This window comes from Coloeus monedula (genome assembly GCF_965178545.1).
Source record: "Coloeus monedula genome assembly, chromosome: 39".
Lineage (NCBI taxonomy): Eukaryota > Metazoa > Chordata > Aves > Passeriformes > Corvidae > Coloeus > Coloeus monedula.
Window position 1 is genome coordinate 946,095 of NC_138819.1, and position 18,261 is coordinate 964,355.

General features: G+C 62.6%; 1 protein-coding gene and 1 long non-coding RNA gene across 2 annotated transcripts in view; both read right to left on the reverse strand.

The window, feature by feature from the left end:
- FLNA (filamin A) overlaps positions 1-7,352 on the reverse strand; it is a 114,792-nt gene extending 107,440 nt beyond the window's left edge. Inside the window, exons 1-2 of the mRNA XM_082300400.1 lie at positions 7,310-7,352; positions 3,837-4,247 (exon numbers count right to left, since the gene is read on the reverse strand). Of these exons, the coding sequence (XP_082156526.1) occupies positions 3,837-4,194 (358 nt within the window). The 5' untranslated portion in view covers positions 4,195-4,247; positions 7,310-7,352. The remainder of the gene's footprint in view (positions 1-3,836; positions 4,248-7,309) is intronic.
- A 3,471-nt stretch (positions 7,353-10,823) lies between these two features.
- On the reverse strand, positions 10,824-15,246 carry LOC309584415. Its single transcript, XR_014227234.1, has 4 exons — positions 15,152-15,246; positions 14,867-14,942; positions 13,184-13,243; positions 10,824-11,637 (listed from the first exon to the last, which is right to left on the reverse strand). It is a non-coding gene; the product is annotated as an uncharacterized lncRNA (long non-coding RNA).
- Positions 15,247-18,261: the final 3,015 nt, after the last annotated feature.

Genomic DNA, 18,261 nt, shown 5'->3' on the forward strand with positions numbered 1-18,261 from the left:
ACACGGGGTGTTGGGGGGGCACTGGGGGCACTGGGATGGGCACACGGGGTGTTGGGGGGGCACTGGGGGTACTGGGATGAGCACACGGGGCGTTGGGATGGGCACTGGAATGGGCACTGGGGGACACTGGGGAAACTGGGGACAGTGAGGGAAATGGGGACACAAGGCGTTGGGGGCACTGGGATGGGTACTGGGACGGGCACTGAGGGTACTGGGGGGGCACATGGGGGCGTTGGGGGCACTGGGGGACATGGGCACAGTGGGGGAAATGGGGACACGGGGGCACTGGGGGCACTGGGGGCACTGGGGGCACTGGCGATGGAACAGGGCAGGAGCAGCCCCAGGCTCCCGTCCCCGCTGGCTCTGCTGTCGGAGGGGGGACACGGGGGCATTGGGGGTACTGGGGGCATTTGGGGTTTTGGGGGCGTTTGGGGTTTTGGGGGCGTTGGGGGGCATTTGGGGTTTTGGGGGCATTTGGGGGCGTTTGGGGTACTGGGGGCATTTGGGGGCGTTGGGGGCATTTTGAGTTTTGGGGGCGTTTGGGGTGTTTGGGGTTTTGGGGGCATTTGGGGTATTGGGGGCATTCGGGGTATTTGGGGGTGTTTGGGGGTGTTTGGGGTATTGGGGACACCGGGGGTGTTTGGGATATTGGGAACTTTGGGGTGTTGGGGGTGTTTGCGGTGTTTGGGGACACCGGGGACGTTTGGGGGTGTTTGGGGTCTTTGGGGTGTTGGGACGTTTGGGGGTGTTTGGGGTCTTTGGGGGTGTTTGGGGTCTTTGGGGACATTGGGGACCCGGGGGGAACAGGGGTGCCAGGGACAATGGGGGCACTCAGGAGGGCATTGGAGACATCGGGGCCCCTTTGGGCTTTTTTTGGGGTCTCGGGCGCGTCCCCAAATCCCTGCGGGGCTTTTAGGGCTGTCTGGGAGGGTCCTCAAGTCCCTCCTGGGGTGTCACAGGGGGTCTCCAAGTCCCCTTTTGGGGTTTCGGGGTGTCCAGGTCGGTCCCCAGTTCCCTTCTGGGGCTTTGGGGTCTCGGGTGGGTCCCCCAGTCCCCGTTGGGGTTTTTGGGGTCTCGGGGTGGGTCCCCAGTCCCCGTTGGGGTTTTTGGGGTCTCGGGGTGGGTCCCCAGTCCCGTAACAGTTTTTGGGGTGTCAGGGCGGGGCTGAAGTCCCCACCAGCGCTTTCGGGGTGTCCGGGAGTGTCCCCGAGTCCCCGTTGGGGTTTTTGGGGTCTCGGGCGTGTCCCCACACCCCACGAGCGGTTTCGGGTTCTCAGCGCTGGTTCCCAGTTCCCGTTACTGGTTTTGGGGTTTTGGGGTTTCGGGGCGCGGCCCCACCCCCCCCCCCGCGCGGTTTTTGGGGTAACCCCAGGTCCCTTTTGGGGTTTGGGGGTGTCGGGGCCGGGTCCCAGCTGCCGGTACGGGTTTGGGGTCCCGTGCGGGGTTTTTGGGGTCCCGGCCGCGCCCCCGAGTCCCTCCCGGGTGTCCCCAAATCCCCTTCGGCCTCTCGGGGGGTCTCGGGGGGTCCCCCCCGCTCCCCGCCCCCCTCGCGCGGGTTTTGGGGGGAGGGGCCGCGCCCCGGCCCCGCCCCGCGCTTTGGGGGGGGTTGGGGGGGGGGGGGTGGGGGCGGATTTTGGGGGGGAGGGGGAGGGGCGTGGCCGGGGTGGGGGATGGGCCGCGGCCCCTCCCCCCCCGCTCCAGCATTTTTTGGCCTTATAAGGGCTCGGCCACCGCCGAGGCCCCGCCCCCAGCCCCGCCCCCCGCGACCCCCCCTCCCCCCAGACCCCCCCCCAAAAGCCCCGGGACCCCCCGAGACCCCCCCGGGACCCCCCCGAGCCCCGCGAGCGGCGCCCCCTCCCCAAATTCCTGCGGTGGGAGGAGGGGTCGGACCCTCCCCCCCCCCTTCAATTTTGGGGTCGCCCGAATTGGGGGGGGGGGGAGGGGGTGTCCTAAATTGGGGAGGGGTCGCAAATTGAGGGGGGGGCCCCAAACAGGGCCCTGCGAAAAGGGGGGAGCCCCCCCGGCGTGGGGAGGGGTCTCCTGGACCCCCCCAGGGGGGGATTTTGGGGGGGGTCCCCAAAGCTCCGCCCTAAATTTGGGGGGGGTCCCCCAAATATTCTTGGGGGGGGTCCCATAAAGGGGAGGGGTCCAGGACCCCCCTTATCACTCCGGGGCTTTATTTGGGGGGGGTCCCTGCGCCCCCCGGGACCCTCCCCAATTATCAAGGGGGGTTCGCCCTCTCCAGGACCCCCCCCCAATTTTGGGGTCCCCCCAAAGACCCCTCCCTAATTCCTGGGGTCTTTTTGGGGGGGGTCTCCCCGTTCTCCAGTTGGGACCAGTTTGATGCTCCCCTTCCTGGAGACCCCTCCTCATTTTTGGGGTCCGGGGGTCTCCCAGCGGACCCCCCCCCATTTTTGGGGTCGTTCCGGAGCCCCCCCCCAATTTTTGGGGTCATCCAGGCCGCCCCCCCCCAATTTCTGGGACCCTTTTTGGGGGTCCCGCCCCCTCCTCACCATTAAAACCAGTTTGATCTTTCCCCTCTCACGGACCCCTCCCCAATTTTTGGGGTCTGGGGGTCTCCCAGCGGACCCCCCCCCATTTTTTGGGGTCCCCCAACGGGCCGCCCCCAACTCTGGGCTCCTCCAGGAGCCCCCTCCCCAATTTCCGAGCCCATTTTGGGGCGAATCCGCCGTTTTTTCACCACCACGAACCGCTCCGCCCTTCCCCTCTCAGGGACCCCTCCCCTTTCTCTGCAGGCCGGGGGTCTCCCAGCGGACCCCTCCCCAAATTTCTGCTGTCCGGGGGTCTTCCCGAAGCCCCCTCCCCAAATTTCTGCTGTCCGGGGGTCTTCCCGAAGCCCCCTCCCCAATTTCCGAGCCCCTTTTGGGGGGAATTCCGCACTTTTTCATCAACACAAACTCCTCCGATCTCCTTTTGCCCCGAAACTCCGGAACTCCCACTGCCCCCCCCATCACGCCCCGCACCCCCCGGACTTTTTTGGGGGGTGGTCGCACGCCCCCTCCCCAATTCCTAACACCCTCTTGAGGGGCTTTTCGCCCCCTCCCCACCGACACAAACCGCTTCCATTTCCTTTTTTTTTTCCCCCAAAACTTCAACGCTCCGGAACTCGCGCTCCGCCCCAAACCCCACGCTCTTTTTTGGGGCGGTGGTCGCACGCCCCCTCCCCAATTCCCGAGCCCCTCTCAGAGCCGACTCCAGCGCCTTTTGGGCGGCACGAACCGCTCCGATTCCCTTTTTTTCCCCCAAATTCCGACTCTCCCCAACTCTCCCCTCCTCCTCCACCCTTTCCTCTCTCAATCCCCCCTCCCCAAACTTTGCCGGGGGGTGGTCGCACGACCCCTCCCCAATTTCTAGGGCCGTTCTGAGGTCTTTCCACCTCCTCTCCACCGACGGAACCCAGCCCGCTCTCCTTTCTCCCCAAAAACCCCAACTCCCCCCGCCCCCCCCACCGCCCTCGCCGCTCCCCACTCTTCTCCCAGGCGGTGGTCGCACGCCCCCTCCCCAATTTCCGAGCCCTTCTCGGAGACGATCCGCCAACACCAACCGCTCCGATCCCCTTTCCCCTCCCTCCCCCCCCCCAAAAAAAAACCCCAATTCCCCCCTAAAAAAAACCCAACTCCCCCCACCCCCCACGGGCGGTGGTCGCACGCCCCCTCCCCAATTCCTCAGACTCTCCCCAGCACCGCGAACCGCTCCGCTCCCCTTCCCCACCCCCCTCCCCAAACCCCGCGGACAGACAGGAAGGGGTGGCCGGGGGAGGGGGGAGGGGGCGGCGGTGGTGGCGCGACGCCCCCAGCCCCAAAATCACGGCTCACCGATGGACACGAGCTTGATGTTCTCCCTCTCGAGGAACTCCAGCGCCACCGAGACGTTCTCGAGCTGCATCTGGCGGAAGGTGGGGCGCGCGTTGTACTTGCGGCCCATCTGCTTCTGGCTGAGCACCTCGAGCAGCGCGATCAGCCGCAGCCCGTCGCCCAGGTCCGTCTGCAGGTTGCCCACGCGCTTCTGGACGCATTTGAGGTGCTCGTTGCACCAGCGGGTGAAGGTGTTCTGCTGGATCCGCTTCCAGGGCGCGTCCTCCGCCAGGTCCTTCTCGGTCGCCGGCATCTCGGCCGCGGCTCCGGGCTCCGCGCTCGGCTCCGGGGCGCGGCCCCGCCCGCCCGCCGCGCTCATGGCGTGGGGAGGGGGCGCGGGGCGGGCGGAGGGCGGCGCGGGGGGCGGGGAGGCTGCGGGGACAGGGGGAGGGGCGGTGAGAGGGGGAGACCCCTGAGGAGGGGGGGAGGGAGATGGGGAGACCCCTGAGGATGGGGGGAGGTCGGAATGGGGGAGTCCCGTGGGGAGGGAGAGGGGGAGACCCCCGAGGATGGGGGAGAGGGAGAGGGGGAGACCCCTGAGGAGGGGGGGAGGGAGATGGGGAGACCCCCGAGGATGGGGGGAAGGAGATGGGGAGACCCCCGAGGATGGGGGAGAGGAGAGGGGGAGACCCCCGAGGATGGGGGGAAGGAGATGGGGAGACCCCCGAGGATGGGGGAGGGAGAGGGGGAGACCCCCGAGGATGGGGGGAAGGAGATGGGGAGACCCCCGAGGATGGGGGAGAGGAGAGGGGGAGACCCCCGAGGATGGGGGGAGGTCGGAATGGGGGAGTCCCGTGGGGAGGGAGAGGGGGAGACCCCCGAGGATGGGGGGAGCCTCTGGGAATTCTCGTCTGGGGGAGCCCCAAAATGGGGGAGCCCAAAACTGGGGGAGCCCCAAAATATTGGGGAAGCCCCAATAACGAGGAGCCCACAGGGAGGGGAGCCCGTAATGAGGGACCCCAATAATGAGGGGAGACCCCATCGGGAGGGACCCCGATAATGAGGGGAGCTCCAAAACGAGGGACCCCAAAGTGAGGCAGCCCAGAATGGGGGCGCCGCAAAATATTGGGGGAGCCCCAAAATGAGGGGGAGCCCCAAAATACTGGGGGAGCCCCAAAATGAGGGACCCCCGGAGTGAGGGAGCGCCCCGGGGAGGGACCCCAATAACGGGGGACCCCATGGGGGAGGGGCTGTGGGGTGTCCTGGGGTCCCACAGGGTGTCACAGGGTCCTGTGGGGTGTCAGGGGCCCTATGGGGCTCTATAGGGTGCTCCAGGGCCCTATGGGGCTCTATGGGGTGCCACAGGACCCTATGGGGTGTCACAGGGCCCTATGGGGCTCTACGGGGTGCTCCAGGGCCCTATGGGGCCCTATGGGGTGTCACAGGGCCCTATGGGGCTCTATGGGGTGCTCCAGGACCCTATGGGGCTCTATGGGGTGTCAGGGGCCCTATGGGGTGTCAGGGGCCCTATGGGGCTCTATGGGGTGTCACAGGGCCCTATGGGGTGCCACAGGGCCCTATGGGGCTCTATAGGGTGCTCCAGGGCCCTATGGGGTGCTCCAGGGCCCTATAGAGCTCAATGGGACAGGAGGGACCCCTGGGGTCCTATGGGGTGTTGTGGGGGCCCTATGGGGTCCTATGGGGCAGGAGGGACCCCTGGGGTCCTATAGGGTGTTGTGGGGTCCTATAGGGTCTCCCAGGGCCTTCTGAGACTCTTTGGGGCAAGAGGGACCCCTGGGGTCCTATGGGGTCTCACAAGGTTCTATGGGGTGCTGCCATGGGTCCCTATAGGGCTCTATAGGGTCTCACAGGGCTCTATAGTGTGTTGTGGGGTCCTCTGGGATGTCATGGGTGCCTATGGCGCTCTATAGGGGCTCACGGGGTTCTATAGGGTCTCCCAGGTCCCTATAAGGTTCTATAGGGGCTCACGGGGTTCTATAGGGGCTCCCAGGTCCCTATAGGGTTCTATAGGGGCTCACGAGGTTCTATAGGGGCTCCCAGGTCCCTATAAGGTTCTATAGGGGCTCACGGGCTCTATGGGGGCTCCCAGGTCCCTATAGGGTTCTATAGGGGCTCACGGGGTTCTATAGGGTCTCCCAGGTCCCTATAGGGTTCTATAGGGGCTCACGGGGTTCTATAGGGGCTCCCAGGTCCCTACAGGGTTCTATAGGGGCTCCCAGGTCCCTATAGGGTTCTATAGGGGCTCACGGGGTTCTATAGGGGCTCACGGGGTTCTATAGGGTTCTATAGGGTCTCACAGGCTCTATGGGGGCTCCCAGGTCCCTATAGGGTTCTACAGGGGCTCACGGGGTTCTATAGGGTCTCCCAGGTCCCTATAGGGTTCTATAGGGGCTCACGGGGTTCTATAGGGGCTCCCAGGTCCCTATAGGGTTCTATAGGGGCTCACGGGGTTCTATAGGGTCTCCCAGGTCCCTATAGGGTTCTATAGGGGCTCACGGGCTCTATGGGGGCTCCCAGGTCCCTATAGGGTTCTATAGGGGCTCACGGGCTCTATGGGGGCTCCCAGGTCCCTATAGGGTTCTATAGGGGCTCACGGGGTTCTATAGGGGCTCCCAGGTCCCTATAGGGTTCTATAGGGGCTCACGGGCTCTATGGGGGCTCCCAGGTCCCTATAGGGCTCTATAGGGGCTCACGGGGTTCTATAGGGTCTCCCAGGTCCCTATAGGGTTCCATAGGGTCTCACGGGCTCTATGGGGGCTCCCAGGTCCCTATAGGGTTCTATAGGGGCTCACGGGGTTCTATAGGGTCTCCCAGGTCCCTATAGGGTTCTACAGGGGCTCACGGGCTCTATGGGGGCTCCCAGGTCCCTATAGGGTTCTATAGGGTCTCAGGGGGTTCTATAGGGGCTCCCAGGCCCCTATAGGGCTCTATGGGGTCTCAGGGGGTTCTATAGGGTCTCCCAGGCCCCTATAGGGCTCTATGGGGTCTCCCAGGTCCCTCTGGGGCTCTGTGGGGTCTCCCAGGGCAGCCACCCCGAGGGACCCCCAGAATGAGGGACCCCCCCCACAGGAGGGACCCTCTGACCCCCCCTCCCCCCACCGAGGGGTCCCCAAACCCCCGCCCCCCCCCCCAGCCGGGACCCCCCGCACTTTGGGGGCTCCCCCCAATTTGGGGACACCCCCGGCTCGGTCCCTCCCCCCAGCCCTCCCCAAATTCCGGGGTCCCCCAGCCCCATTTTGGGGTCTCAGCCCCTCACAGAGGGTCCCCAGCCCCGTTTTGGGGTTCCCCAGCCCCATTTTGGGGTCCCAGCCCCATTTTGGGGTCCCAGCCCCATTTTGGGGTCGTTTCTCCCCCCGCCCCCCCCAAAACTCGGGGTGCCCCTCGTGCCCCCCACCCACCCAAAGCCCCCCCCAGCCCCCGCGAGCCCGGGCTCGGGGGGGGTCCCGGGGGTGCCGCTGCCGGGGGCTCCTTACCTGGCGGTCCCGGTGGTCCCGGGCTGGGTTCGGCCGGTCCCGGTGCCGGTCCCGGGGATGGGTGGCCGCTACCGGGGGGGGGGGGGGGGGGGGGCTCGGGAGTGGGTGCCGGTGGTCCCGGGGGGGATCCCGGTGGTCCCAGGGGGATGTTGGTGGTCCCGGTGGTCCTGGGGGGGTCCCGGTGGCCCCGCGCGGTGGCGGTGCCGGTCCCGGTGGTCCCGGGGGGGGGTGCCGGTGGTCCCGGGGGGGGGTGCCGGTGGTCCCGCTGGTGGTCCCGGGGTGGTCCCGGCGCTCCTGGGGTGCCGGTGGCCCCGCGCCCTGGCGGTGCCGGTACCGGGGGCTCGCGCGGCGCGCGCGGAGCCTTAATTGGTAACGAGCGGAGCGAGCCCCGCCCCGGGGGGGGCCCGGGGGGGACCGGGAGGGACCGGGGGGGGCTCGGGAGGGGCTCCGGGGGACCGGGGGGGACCGGGAGGGGCTCGGGGGGGATTTCTGGGGGTCACGGGGACCCCTTAAAGGGGGGGGGGGGGGGATTTGGGGAGGGTCCGGGGGGGTCTCGGAGGAAGGGGGGGGGGATTGATGGGGACCCCACAGGGAGGGGGAGGGGGGCCCCCTATGGGGTGGGGGGGACGTGGGGTGAGGGGAGATTTAGGGGGACCCCAGAGGGTGGGGTGGGGGCTCTGTAGGTTCTATAGGGGGTTCTATAGGGGGGGTTCTATAGGGGGGGTTCTATAGGGGGGGTTCTATAGGGGGCTCTGTGGGGCGCAAGAGGGGATCTGTAGGGTGGGGGTCCCGTGGGGTGTCCTGGGGTCCCATAGGGTGTCACAGGGTCCTGTGGGGCAGCACAGAGCCCTCTGGGGCCCTATGGGGTGTCACAGGGCCCTATGGGGCTCTATGGGGTGTCACAGGGCCCTATGGGGCCCTATGGGGTGTCAGGGACCCTATGGGGCTCTATGGGGTGCTCCAGGGCCCTATGGGGCTCTATGGGGTGTCACAGGGCCCTATGGGGCTCTATGGGGTGCTCCAGGGCCCTATGGGGCCCTATGGGGTGCTCCAGGACCCTATGGGGCTCTATGGGGTGTCACAGGGCCCTATGGGGCTCTATGGGGTGTCAGGGACCCTATGGGGCTCTATGGGGTGTCAGGAGCCCTATGGGGCTCTATGGGGTGTCAGGGACCCTATGGGGCTCTATGGGGTGCTCCAGGGCCCTATGGGGCCCTATGGGGTGTCAGGGGCCCTCTAGGGCTCTATGGGGCCCTATGGGGTGTCACAGGGCCCTATGGGGCTCTATAGGGCAGGAGGGACCCCTGGGGCTCTATGGGGTGTCACAGGGCCCTATAGGGTGCCATAGGATCCTACAGAGCGTCACTGGACCCTATAGGTTTTAAGGGTCCTATAGGGCTCTATAGGGTCTCACGGGGCCCTGGACGGTGTCCTGGCTTCCTATAGGGCCCTATGGGGTCTCCAGAGCTCTATGGGGTTCTATGGGGTTCTATAGGGTCTCCCCGGCCCCATAGGGCTTTATAGGGTCTCACAGGATTCTATAGGGTCTCAAAAGCACCACAGGGCTCTATAGGGTCTCATGGGGTTCTATAGGGTCCCACAGGGTCCTATGGGGTCTCCCAGGCCCCTATAGGATGTCCCGGCACTCTCTGGGGTTCTATGGGGTCTCCCAAGCCCCTATAGGGTGTCCCGGCACTCTCTGGGGTCCTATGGGGTCCTATAGGGTCTCCCAGGCCCCTATAGGGTGTCCCGGCACTCTCTGGGGTCCTATAGGGTCTCCCAGGCCCCTATAGGGTGTCCCGGCACTCTCTGGGGTCCTATGGGGTCCTATAGGGTCTCCCAGGCCCCTATAGGGTGTCCCGGCACTCTCTGGGGTTCTATAGGGTCTCCCAGGCCCCTATAGGGTGCCCCCCCCCCCCGTTCCGGCCTCAGGAAGTCGGGGCGGCCCCGGAAGCTCCGGACGGGCCCCGATAACGGGGGGGGAGGGGGAATGGGGGAGTGGGGGGTTAATTAGGGGGTTAATTAAGGAAAGGGTCACCGGGGGGGGCGGTTCCGGGGGGATTAATTAAGGAAAGAGTCGTTATTCGGGGGAGGGGGTTCCGGGGGGGGTCATGATAGCGCTAATTAAAAGCAGAGTGGCCAATTGGGGGGTTCATTAATGGGGGGCTCATTAATGGGGGGAATTCTGGGGGGTTAATTAAGGCAGGGTCATTATGAGGGGTTCGTTAATGGGGGGCTCATTAACGGGGTTCATTGTTCGGGACTCATTAACGGGGGGCTCATTAACGGGGACCTGCTCTGCCGGTGAATTTTGGGGGCTCATTAACGGGGGCTCCTTAACGCAGGTTCATTAAGGAGGGATTCATTAACGAGCCTTAATTAGGGCTGGGGTAACGGTGCTCGGGGCCACGCCCACACCTGGGGCACCCTCACCTGGCCACGCCCATCCCCAGTGTCACCCCTTGGGTGGGCCCGGGGCCACGCCCACACCTGGGCCACACCCACACCTGGGCACGCCCCCAGTGCCACACCCACAGCTGGGCACGTTCTCAATGCCACGCCCACACCTGGCCATGCCCCCAATGCCACACCCACAGCTGGGCCACGCCCCCAATGCCACACCCGGGCCACCCCCAGTGCCACACCCACACCTGGGCCACACCCACACCTGGGCCACCCCCTCAATGCCACACCCACAGCTGGCCACGCCCCCAATGCCACACCCGGGCCACCCCCAGTGCCACACCCACACCTGGGCACGCCCCCAGTGCCACACCCACACCTGGGCACGCCCCCAGTGCCACACCCACACCTGAGCACGCCCCCAGTGCCACACCCACACCTGGGCACGCCCCCAGTGCCACACCCACACCTGGGCACGCCCCCAGTGCCACACCCACACCTGGGCCACACCCACACCTGGGCCATGCCCCCAGTGCCACACCCACACCTGGGCACGCCCCCAGTGCCACACCCACAGCTGGCCGTGCCCCCAATGCCACACCCACACCTGGGCCACGCCCCCAATGCCACACCCACACCTGGGCACGCCCCCAATGCCACGCCCACAGCTGGCCACGCCCCCAATGCCACACCCACACCTGGACACGCCCCCAGTGCCACACCCACAGCTGGGCACGTTCTCAATGCCACGCCCACACCTGGCCATGCCCCCAATGCCACACCCACACCTGGACACGCCCTCAATGCCACACCCACACCAGGACACGCCCTCCATGCCACACCCACACCTGGACACGCCCCCAGTGCCACACCCACACCTGGGCCACACCCCCAATGCCACACCCACACCTGGCCACGCCCCCAATGCCACACCCACAGCTGGGCCACGCCCCCTCCCCCACAAACGACAGCACACGGGTGACACGAGGGAGCCGTGATGGAACCGGGGATGGGGGGGGACACGCAGGGAGCGGGGGGGGGCACAGGGACCCGCTCAGGGCCAGGTGTGACACAGAGCCAGGTGTGACACACGTGATGTGTTCAGGGACGGGGGGGCCACACCTGGGGACACACCCAGGGCCACAGGTGACACCCAGGGACACACTCAGGGCCAGGTGTGACACAGAGCCAGGTGTGACACACGTGACGTGCACAGAGCCAGGTGTGACACAGGGCCAGGTGTGACACAGGGCCAGGTGTGACACAGAGCCAGGTGTGACACACTCAGGGCCAGGTGTGACACAGAGCCAGGTGTGACACAGAGCCAGGTGTGACAGAGCCAGGTGTGACAGGGCCAGGTGTGACACAGGGCCAGGTGTGACACACTCAGGGCCGGCGGTGCCACCCCCGCAGGTGCAGGGGACACGCGCAGGGACGGGGCGGAGCCGCTGCCACTTGTGTCCCACGCGCGGGGTGGCACAGGTGGCACACAGGTGGCACACAGGTGACACACAGGTGGCACAGGTGGCACACAGGTGGCACCTCCCCAACGTCCCCAGGGCTGTCACAGCCACGTGTCCGACCCCGGGGCTGGCACAGGTGGCACGCGCAGGTGTGTCACACACACAGGGGTGTCCAGCTGTGTCCCCAGGTGTGCCCAGATGTGTCCCACGATGTCCCAGATGTGTCCCACGATGTCCCAGGTGTGCCCAGCTGTGCCCAGGTGTGTCCCACGATGTCCCAGGTGCCCCCAGGTGTGCCCAGCTGTGCCCAGGTGTGTCCCACGCTGTCCCAGGTGTGTCCCACGCTGTCCCAGGTGCCCCCAGGTGTGCCCAGCTGTGCCCAGCTGTGCCCAGCTGTGTCCCCGGCCCCTCGCCGGCTCTGTCCCTCCGTGGCACAGCCGAGGCCAGCGGCTCCTGCCCCACCTGCAAAGACAGCCCTGGCTCACACCTGGGGGGCTCCTGGCGACACCCGGGGACTTTTGGGGACATTTTGGGACATTTGGGGACTTCTCGGTGACATTTGGTGACTTTTTGGGGACATTTCGGCAACATTTTGGTGACACTCGGGGACACCTTGGTGACATTTGGGGACATTTTGGTGGTATTTGGGACATTTTAGAACATTTGGGGTCATTTTGGTGACATTTGGGGACATTTTGGGGACCTTCCTCCCTCCCCAGCGTTTTGGGGGGGTTGGGGCCTTTCCCCCCGTTTTTTTAGGATTTTTTTATTAAAGAATCCCCTTTTTTAGGATCCCCCCCCTTCCCCATTTTTGGGGGATTTATTCCCCCCCCCCCCCCAATTTTTTTAAGGCCTTTCCCCCCATTTTTTAGGATTTTACCCCCCCCCCCCCCAATTTTTTTAAGGACTTTCCGCCTTTTTTAGGAATTTTTTACCTTCCCCCCACCATTTTTTAGGATTTTACCCCCCTCCCCCCAATTTTTTAAGGATTTTCCTCTTTTTTGGGGTTTTTTAGCCCCTCTCATTTCTTTTAGGATTCATTCCTTCTCCCAGGGCTTTTTTTGGGAAATAATTTTGCTTTTTTTACGACTTTTTTGGGGACGGATCCCCCCCTCCCTTTTTTAGAATTCCTCCCCTTTTTTTTTCAGAATTTCTCTCCTTTCTTTTAGAATTTCCCCCTTTTTTTTAGGGATTCCCCCCTTTTTTTAGAATTTCCCCCCTTGTTTTAGGATTTCCCCCCTTTTTTTAGGATTTCCCCCCTTTTTTAGAATTTCCCCCTTTTTTTAGGATTTCCCCCCCTTTTTTTAGAATTTCCCCCCTTGTTTTAGGATTTCCCCCCTTTTTTAGAATTTCCCCCTTTTTTTAGGGATTTCCCCCCATTTTTAGAATTTCCCCCCTTTTTTTAGCATTTCCCCCCCTTTTTTTAGCATTTCCCCCCTTTTTTAGAATTTCCCCCTTTTTTTAGGGATTTCCCCCCATTTTTAGAACTTCTCCCCTTTTTTTTAGAGATTTCCCCCCCCCAATCCCAAATTTCCCGAGGGGGGAGGGGCCATGGGGGGGTTCCACCAACCCCTCCCCCCCTTTTTTCTCCCCCCCACCCCTCAAATCCCCCAAATCCCCCCCAAAATCCCTCCCGGCCCCATCCCGATGATCTCATCCCGCCCGGAATTTGGGCTGGGAAAAGGGGGGGGGGGGGACACATTGGGGACATCGAGGGGGGGCAGTGACGTCATCGGGGGGGGCGGGACCCCCCCGGGTTGGAATTCGGGCTGAGTCACGGCGGGTTTGGGATAAACACGGGATCCGCTGCCCTTATAGGGCCCGAAAACCCTCGTGGACCCCCCCCCTGCCACGGCCCCACCCCCCCCCCGATCCCAAAAATAAATCCCAGGAATTTGGGAGGTCCCACGGGAACCCCCCCCCCTCGAAAATCCCAAAAATCCCTAAAAAAAAAAAAAAAAAAAATCCCTAAGAAAAACTTCTCCCCCCCCGCCCCCCCCGGACTTACCGGGAATGGTTCAGTCCGGGGGGGGCTGGAAGCGATGGGAGAGGGGGGGGATTTGGGGTCCTGGGGGGGGGGATTTGGGGAAAAAAATGGGGGGTTTGGGGTTAAAAGGGACCCCTCCCCCCATCCCAAAATGGTGCTGATCCCAGAGAATTCCTCCCCCCCCAAAAAAAACCCAAAAGAGCCCCCCCCACCCCATAAAACCCTAAAAAAGCCCTAAAAAAGCCCCAAAAACTCCCCACCCCCCCCAAAAGAGGCCCCCCCAAAAGACCCTAAAAAAATCTCAAAATTCCCCCCCCCAAAAATCCCCAAAAGAGCCCCCCCACCCCATAAAACCCTAAAAAAAAACCCCCCAAAAAAAACCCTAAAAAAAACCCCAAAAACTCCCCACCCCCCCCATAAAAACCCTAAAAAAAATCCCAAAGTTCCCACCTCCCAAAAAAGCCCCCCCACCCAAAAAGCCCTAAAAAAACTCTAAAAAAAAACCCTAAAAAACCCTAAAAAAACCCCAAAAACTCCCCACCCCCCCAAAAAAACCCTAAAAAAAATCCCAAAATTCCCACCCCCCAAAAAAAACCCCAAAAGAGCCCCCCCTGCCCTGTAAAACCCTAAAAAAATCCCCTAAAAAATAAAAAAAAACCTAAAAAACCCTAAACCCCCCCCAAAAAACCTAAAACTCCCCACCCCCCCCAAAAGAACCCCCTAAAAAAATCCCAAAGTTCCCAGCACCCCCAAAAAATCCTAAAACCCCCCAAAAAGAGCCGCCCCCCACCCCAAAAACCAGCCCAGAACATCCCCCTCCCCCCCCCAAAAAATCCCACAAATTGGGGGGATTTGGGGTTTTTTGGGGTCATTTTGGGGGAATTTAGGGGAATTTTGGGGCAGTTTTTTGGGGGGGGGGGTTGAGGTGATTTTGGGGGGATTTTGGGGAAGTTTTGGGGGTTTGGGGTCATTTGGGGGAATTTTGGGTGATTCTGGGGCAGGTTTTGGGGGGATTTCGGGGTCTTTTTGGGGTGGTTTTGGGGCAGTTTTGGGGCGGTTTTGGGGGGATTTCGGGGTCTTTTTGGGGTGGTTTTGGGGCGGTTTTGGGGCAGTTTTTGGGGTGGTTTTGGGGTGGTTTTGGGGTGGTTTTGGAGCAGTTTCTGGGGTGCTTTAGGGGTGGTTTTGGGGTGGTTTCGGTGTTTTTTCGGGCAGTTTTTAGGGTGGTTTTGGGCAGTTTTTGGGGTGGTTTAGGGATGGTTTTAGAGCAGTTTTTGGGGTGGTTTTGGGGCAATTTTTGGGGTGTTTTTGGGTGGCTTTGGGGCAGTTTTTGGGGTGCTTCAGAGGTGGTTTTAGAGCAGTTTTTGGGGTGTTTTACAGGTGGGTTTTGGGCAGTTTTGGGGTGTTTTACGGGTGGGTTTTGGGCAGTTTTTGGGGTGTTTCAGGAGTGGGTTTTGGGCAGTTTTTGGGGTGTTTTAGGAGTGAGTTTTGGGGCAATTTTTGGGGTGTTTCAGGAGTGGGTTTTGGGCAGTTTTTGGGGTGTTTTAGGAGTGGGTTTTGGGCAGTTTTTGGGGTGTTTCAGGAGTGGGTTTTGGGCAGTTTTTGGGGTGTTTTACGGGTGGGTTTTGGGCAGTTCTTGGGGTGTTTTAGGAGTGGGTTTTGGGCAATTTTTGGGGTGTTTTTGGGGTGCCCCCTCCCCAAACTCACCGATGGCCTCCGTGACCCCCCCCAGCCGCGTCACCTCCCCCGCGCTGGCCCCGAGCTCGGCCACGGCCCCCAAAACCTGGGGAGGGGGGGAGGGGCTTGGGGGTCACAGCCCTCCCCCCGTGGGAGGGGGTGACACCCCCCCACCCCCCCACCAAGGGGTTTGGGACCCCCCCAAATCCCCCCCTCCCAACCCCCCAAATCCCACTCATCAACCCCAAACCCCCCTCCCCAAATCCTGAGCCCCCCTCCCCAAATTCCGCCCCAGACCCCCCCTCCCCCCCTCACCTGCCCGAGCTCCCGCAGCCCCCTCTCCACGGGGGGGCCCGGGACCCGCAGGGGTGGATTTGGGGGGTCCCAGGGGGGGGTTCCAGGGGGTCCCGAAGCTCCGAAGCCCCAAAAGCTGCGGCCGACGAAGCCAAAGCCCCCCCCAGGACCCCCAAATCTGGGGGGAGGGGCGGGGGACCCCTCCAAGTCAGAGATCTGAGAGACAAAAAGGTCAAAACTGGGGGGAACCCCCAAAACCTCCCCAAAATTCACCCCCAAAAGACCCCAGCCCCACCTGGAGCTGCTCCCCCCCCCCCCCATGGGGACCCCCAAAATTGACGCCAATCGACCCCCCCCATGGACCCCAAATTGCCCCCAAACCCCCCCAAATTCCTCTACAGAACGCAGAGACCCCCCCTCAAACCCCCCCCCACCCCAAAATCCCCTCAAGACTCCCCCACAGACCCCAAATCCACCCAGAGCCCCCCAAAAGCCCCCCCAAAACACCCCCAACCCCCCCCCCCCAAGCCCCCAGCCCCACCTTGGCCCGCAGCTCCTCCAGGCCCCGCCGGACCCCCCCCAATTCTGCCTCCAATTTGGGGAGGGGTCTCCTGGGGGGGGGGGAGGGCAAAAAAAGGGGGGTCAGGGGGGGATTTTTGGGGTGGGGGGGAGCCCGAGGGTCCCCAAAACTCACCTGGGTCTGGGGGGGGTCTCTGAGACCTCCACGGGAATTGGGGGGGGGGTCCGGGGGTCTCAGGGCCGCCCGACCCTCGGGGGTCTCCAGCAGCTCCAGCAGGAATTCCATGGTTTCGGGGGGGCTTTTTTTGGGGGGAAAAAATGGGAATTTGGGGAGTTTTGGAGGGATTTGGGGCTGGGGGGGAGGGAGGGGAGGGGGCCAGACCTGGTTTCGGGGGGGGTCTCGAGGGGGGGCGGCGTCCAGAAGGTCCTGGAGGAACTGGAGCTGCTGCTCGGGGGGGGCTGTGCCCTGCAGGGGGGAGACCCCAGACCCAAAATCCATCGGGGACCCCCAAAATCCACCCCAAAATCCATCGGGGAGCCCCAAAATCCATCCCAAAATCCATCAGGGAGCCCCAAAATCCACCCCAAAATCCATCGGGGACCCCCAAAATCCACCCCAAAATCCATCAGGGAGCCCCAAAATTCACCCCAAATCCATCGGGGAGCCCCAAAATCCATCGGGGACCCCCAAAATCCACCCCAAAATCCATCGGGGAGCCCCAAAATCCATCCCAAAATCCATCAGGACCCCCAAAATCCACCCCAAAATCCATCGGGGAGCCCCAAAATTCGCCCCAAAATCCATCGGGGAGCCCCAAAATCCATCCCAAAATCCATCGGGGACCCCCAAAAATCCACCCCAAAATCCATCAGGGAGCCCCAAAATCCACCTCAAAAACCCGCCCAGGCCCCAAATCCACCAGGGAGCCCCAAAATCCATCCCAAAATCCATCAGGGAGCCCCAAAATCCACCCCAAAATCCATCGTGGAGGCCCAAAATTCACCCCAAAAACCCCCCAGGCTCAAATCCATCAGGAGCCCCAAAATCCATCCCAAAATCCATCAGGGAGCCCCAAAATTCACCCCAAAATCCATCGGGAGCCCCAAAATCCATCCCAAAATCCATCAGGGAGCCCCAAAATCCATCAGGCAGCCCCAAAATTCACCCCAAAATCCATCAGGGAGCCCCAAAATTCACCCCAAAAACCTCCTAGACCCCGAAAATCCCTCAGGGAGCCCCAAAATTCACCCCAAATCCATCAGGGAGCCCCAAATTCACCCCAACCTTCCCCCCCAGACCCCCAAAATCCATCAGGGACCCCCAAAATTCACCCCAAACCCCCCAGAGACCCCCAAAACCCCCCGGGCCCCCCCCACCTCCACCAGGGCGAGGTCGTCGGCCCCACAGAGCATCAGGTCCGCTCCCAGTTCCACCAGTTCTGGGCGGGGAGAGGCACTGGTGAAACTGGGAGGGCTCTGGGGGGGAGTTGGGGGGGGTTGGGGGATTTTTTGGGGGGATTTGGGGGTCTCTGGGGGGGTTTGGAGGGGTTGGAAGGGTCTGGGGAGGGGGAAATTGGGGGGTTTGGGGGATTTTTGGGGTCCCAGGGGGGATTTAGGGATTGGGGGGGGGGGGGGTCTTGGGATTTTGGGGGTCTCGGGGTGGATTTGGGGATTTTTGAGAGGGGTTGGGGATTTTTGGGGTCTCAGGGGAGATTTGAGGATTTTTTGGGGGGGGTAGGGAATTTTTGTGGTTCTCAGGGTGGATTTGGGGATTTTTGGGGATCCCAGGGGGGATTTGGGGATTTTTGGGGGGGGGGGTTGAGAGATTTTTGGGGGTCTCAGGGTGGATTTGGGGATTTTTGGGGGGGTTTGAGGGATTTTTGGGGGTCTCCAGGGAGATTTGGGGATTTTTGGGGTTCCCAGGGGGGATTTGGGGATTTTGGGGGGGGGGTCTTGGGATTTTTGGGGGTCTCAGGGTGGATTTGGGGATTTTTGGGGTTCCCAGGGGGGATTTGGGGATTTGGGGGGGGGGGGGGGTGTCTCCGGATTTTTGGGGGTCTCAGGGTGGATTTGGGATTTTTGGGGGTCTCGGGGGGGATTTGGGGGTTTTTTTGGGGGGGGTTGGGGATTTTTGGGGTTCCCAGGGGAGATTTGGGGATTTTTGGGGGGGGTTCGAGGATTTTTGGGGGTCTCCAGGGGGATTTGGGGATTTTTGGGGTTCTCAGGGTGAATTTGGGGATTTTTGGGGGGTTTGAGGGATTTTTGGGGGTCTCCGGGGAGATTTGGGGATTTTTGGGGTTCCCAGGGGGGATTTGGGGATTTTGGGGGGGGGGGGGTGTCTCCGGATTTTTGGGGGTCTCAGGGTGGATTTGGGGATTTTTGGGGGTCTCGGGGGGGAATTGGGGGTTTTTTTGGGGGGGGTTGGGGATTTTTGGGGTTCCCAGGGGAGATTTGGGGATTTTTGGAGGGGTTCGAGGGATTTTTGGGGGTCTCAAGGGGGATTTGGGGGATTTTTGGGGTTCTCAGGGTGAATTTGGGGATTTTTGGGGGGGTTTGAGGGATTTTTGGGGGTCTCCAGGGAGATTTGGGGATTTTTGGGGTTCCCAGGGGAG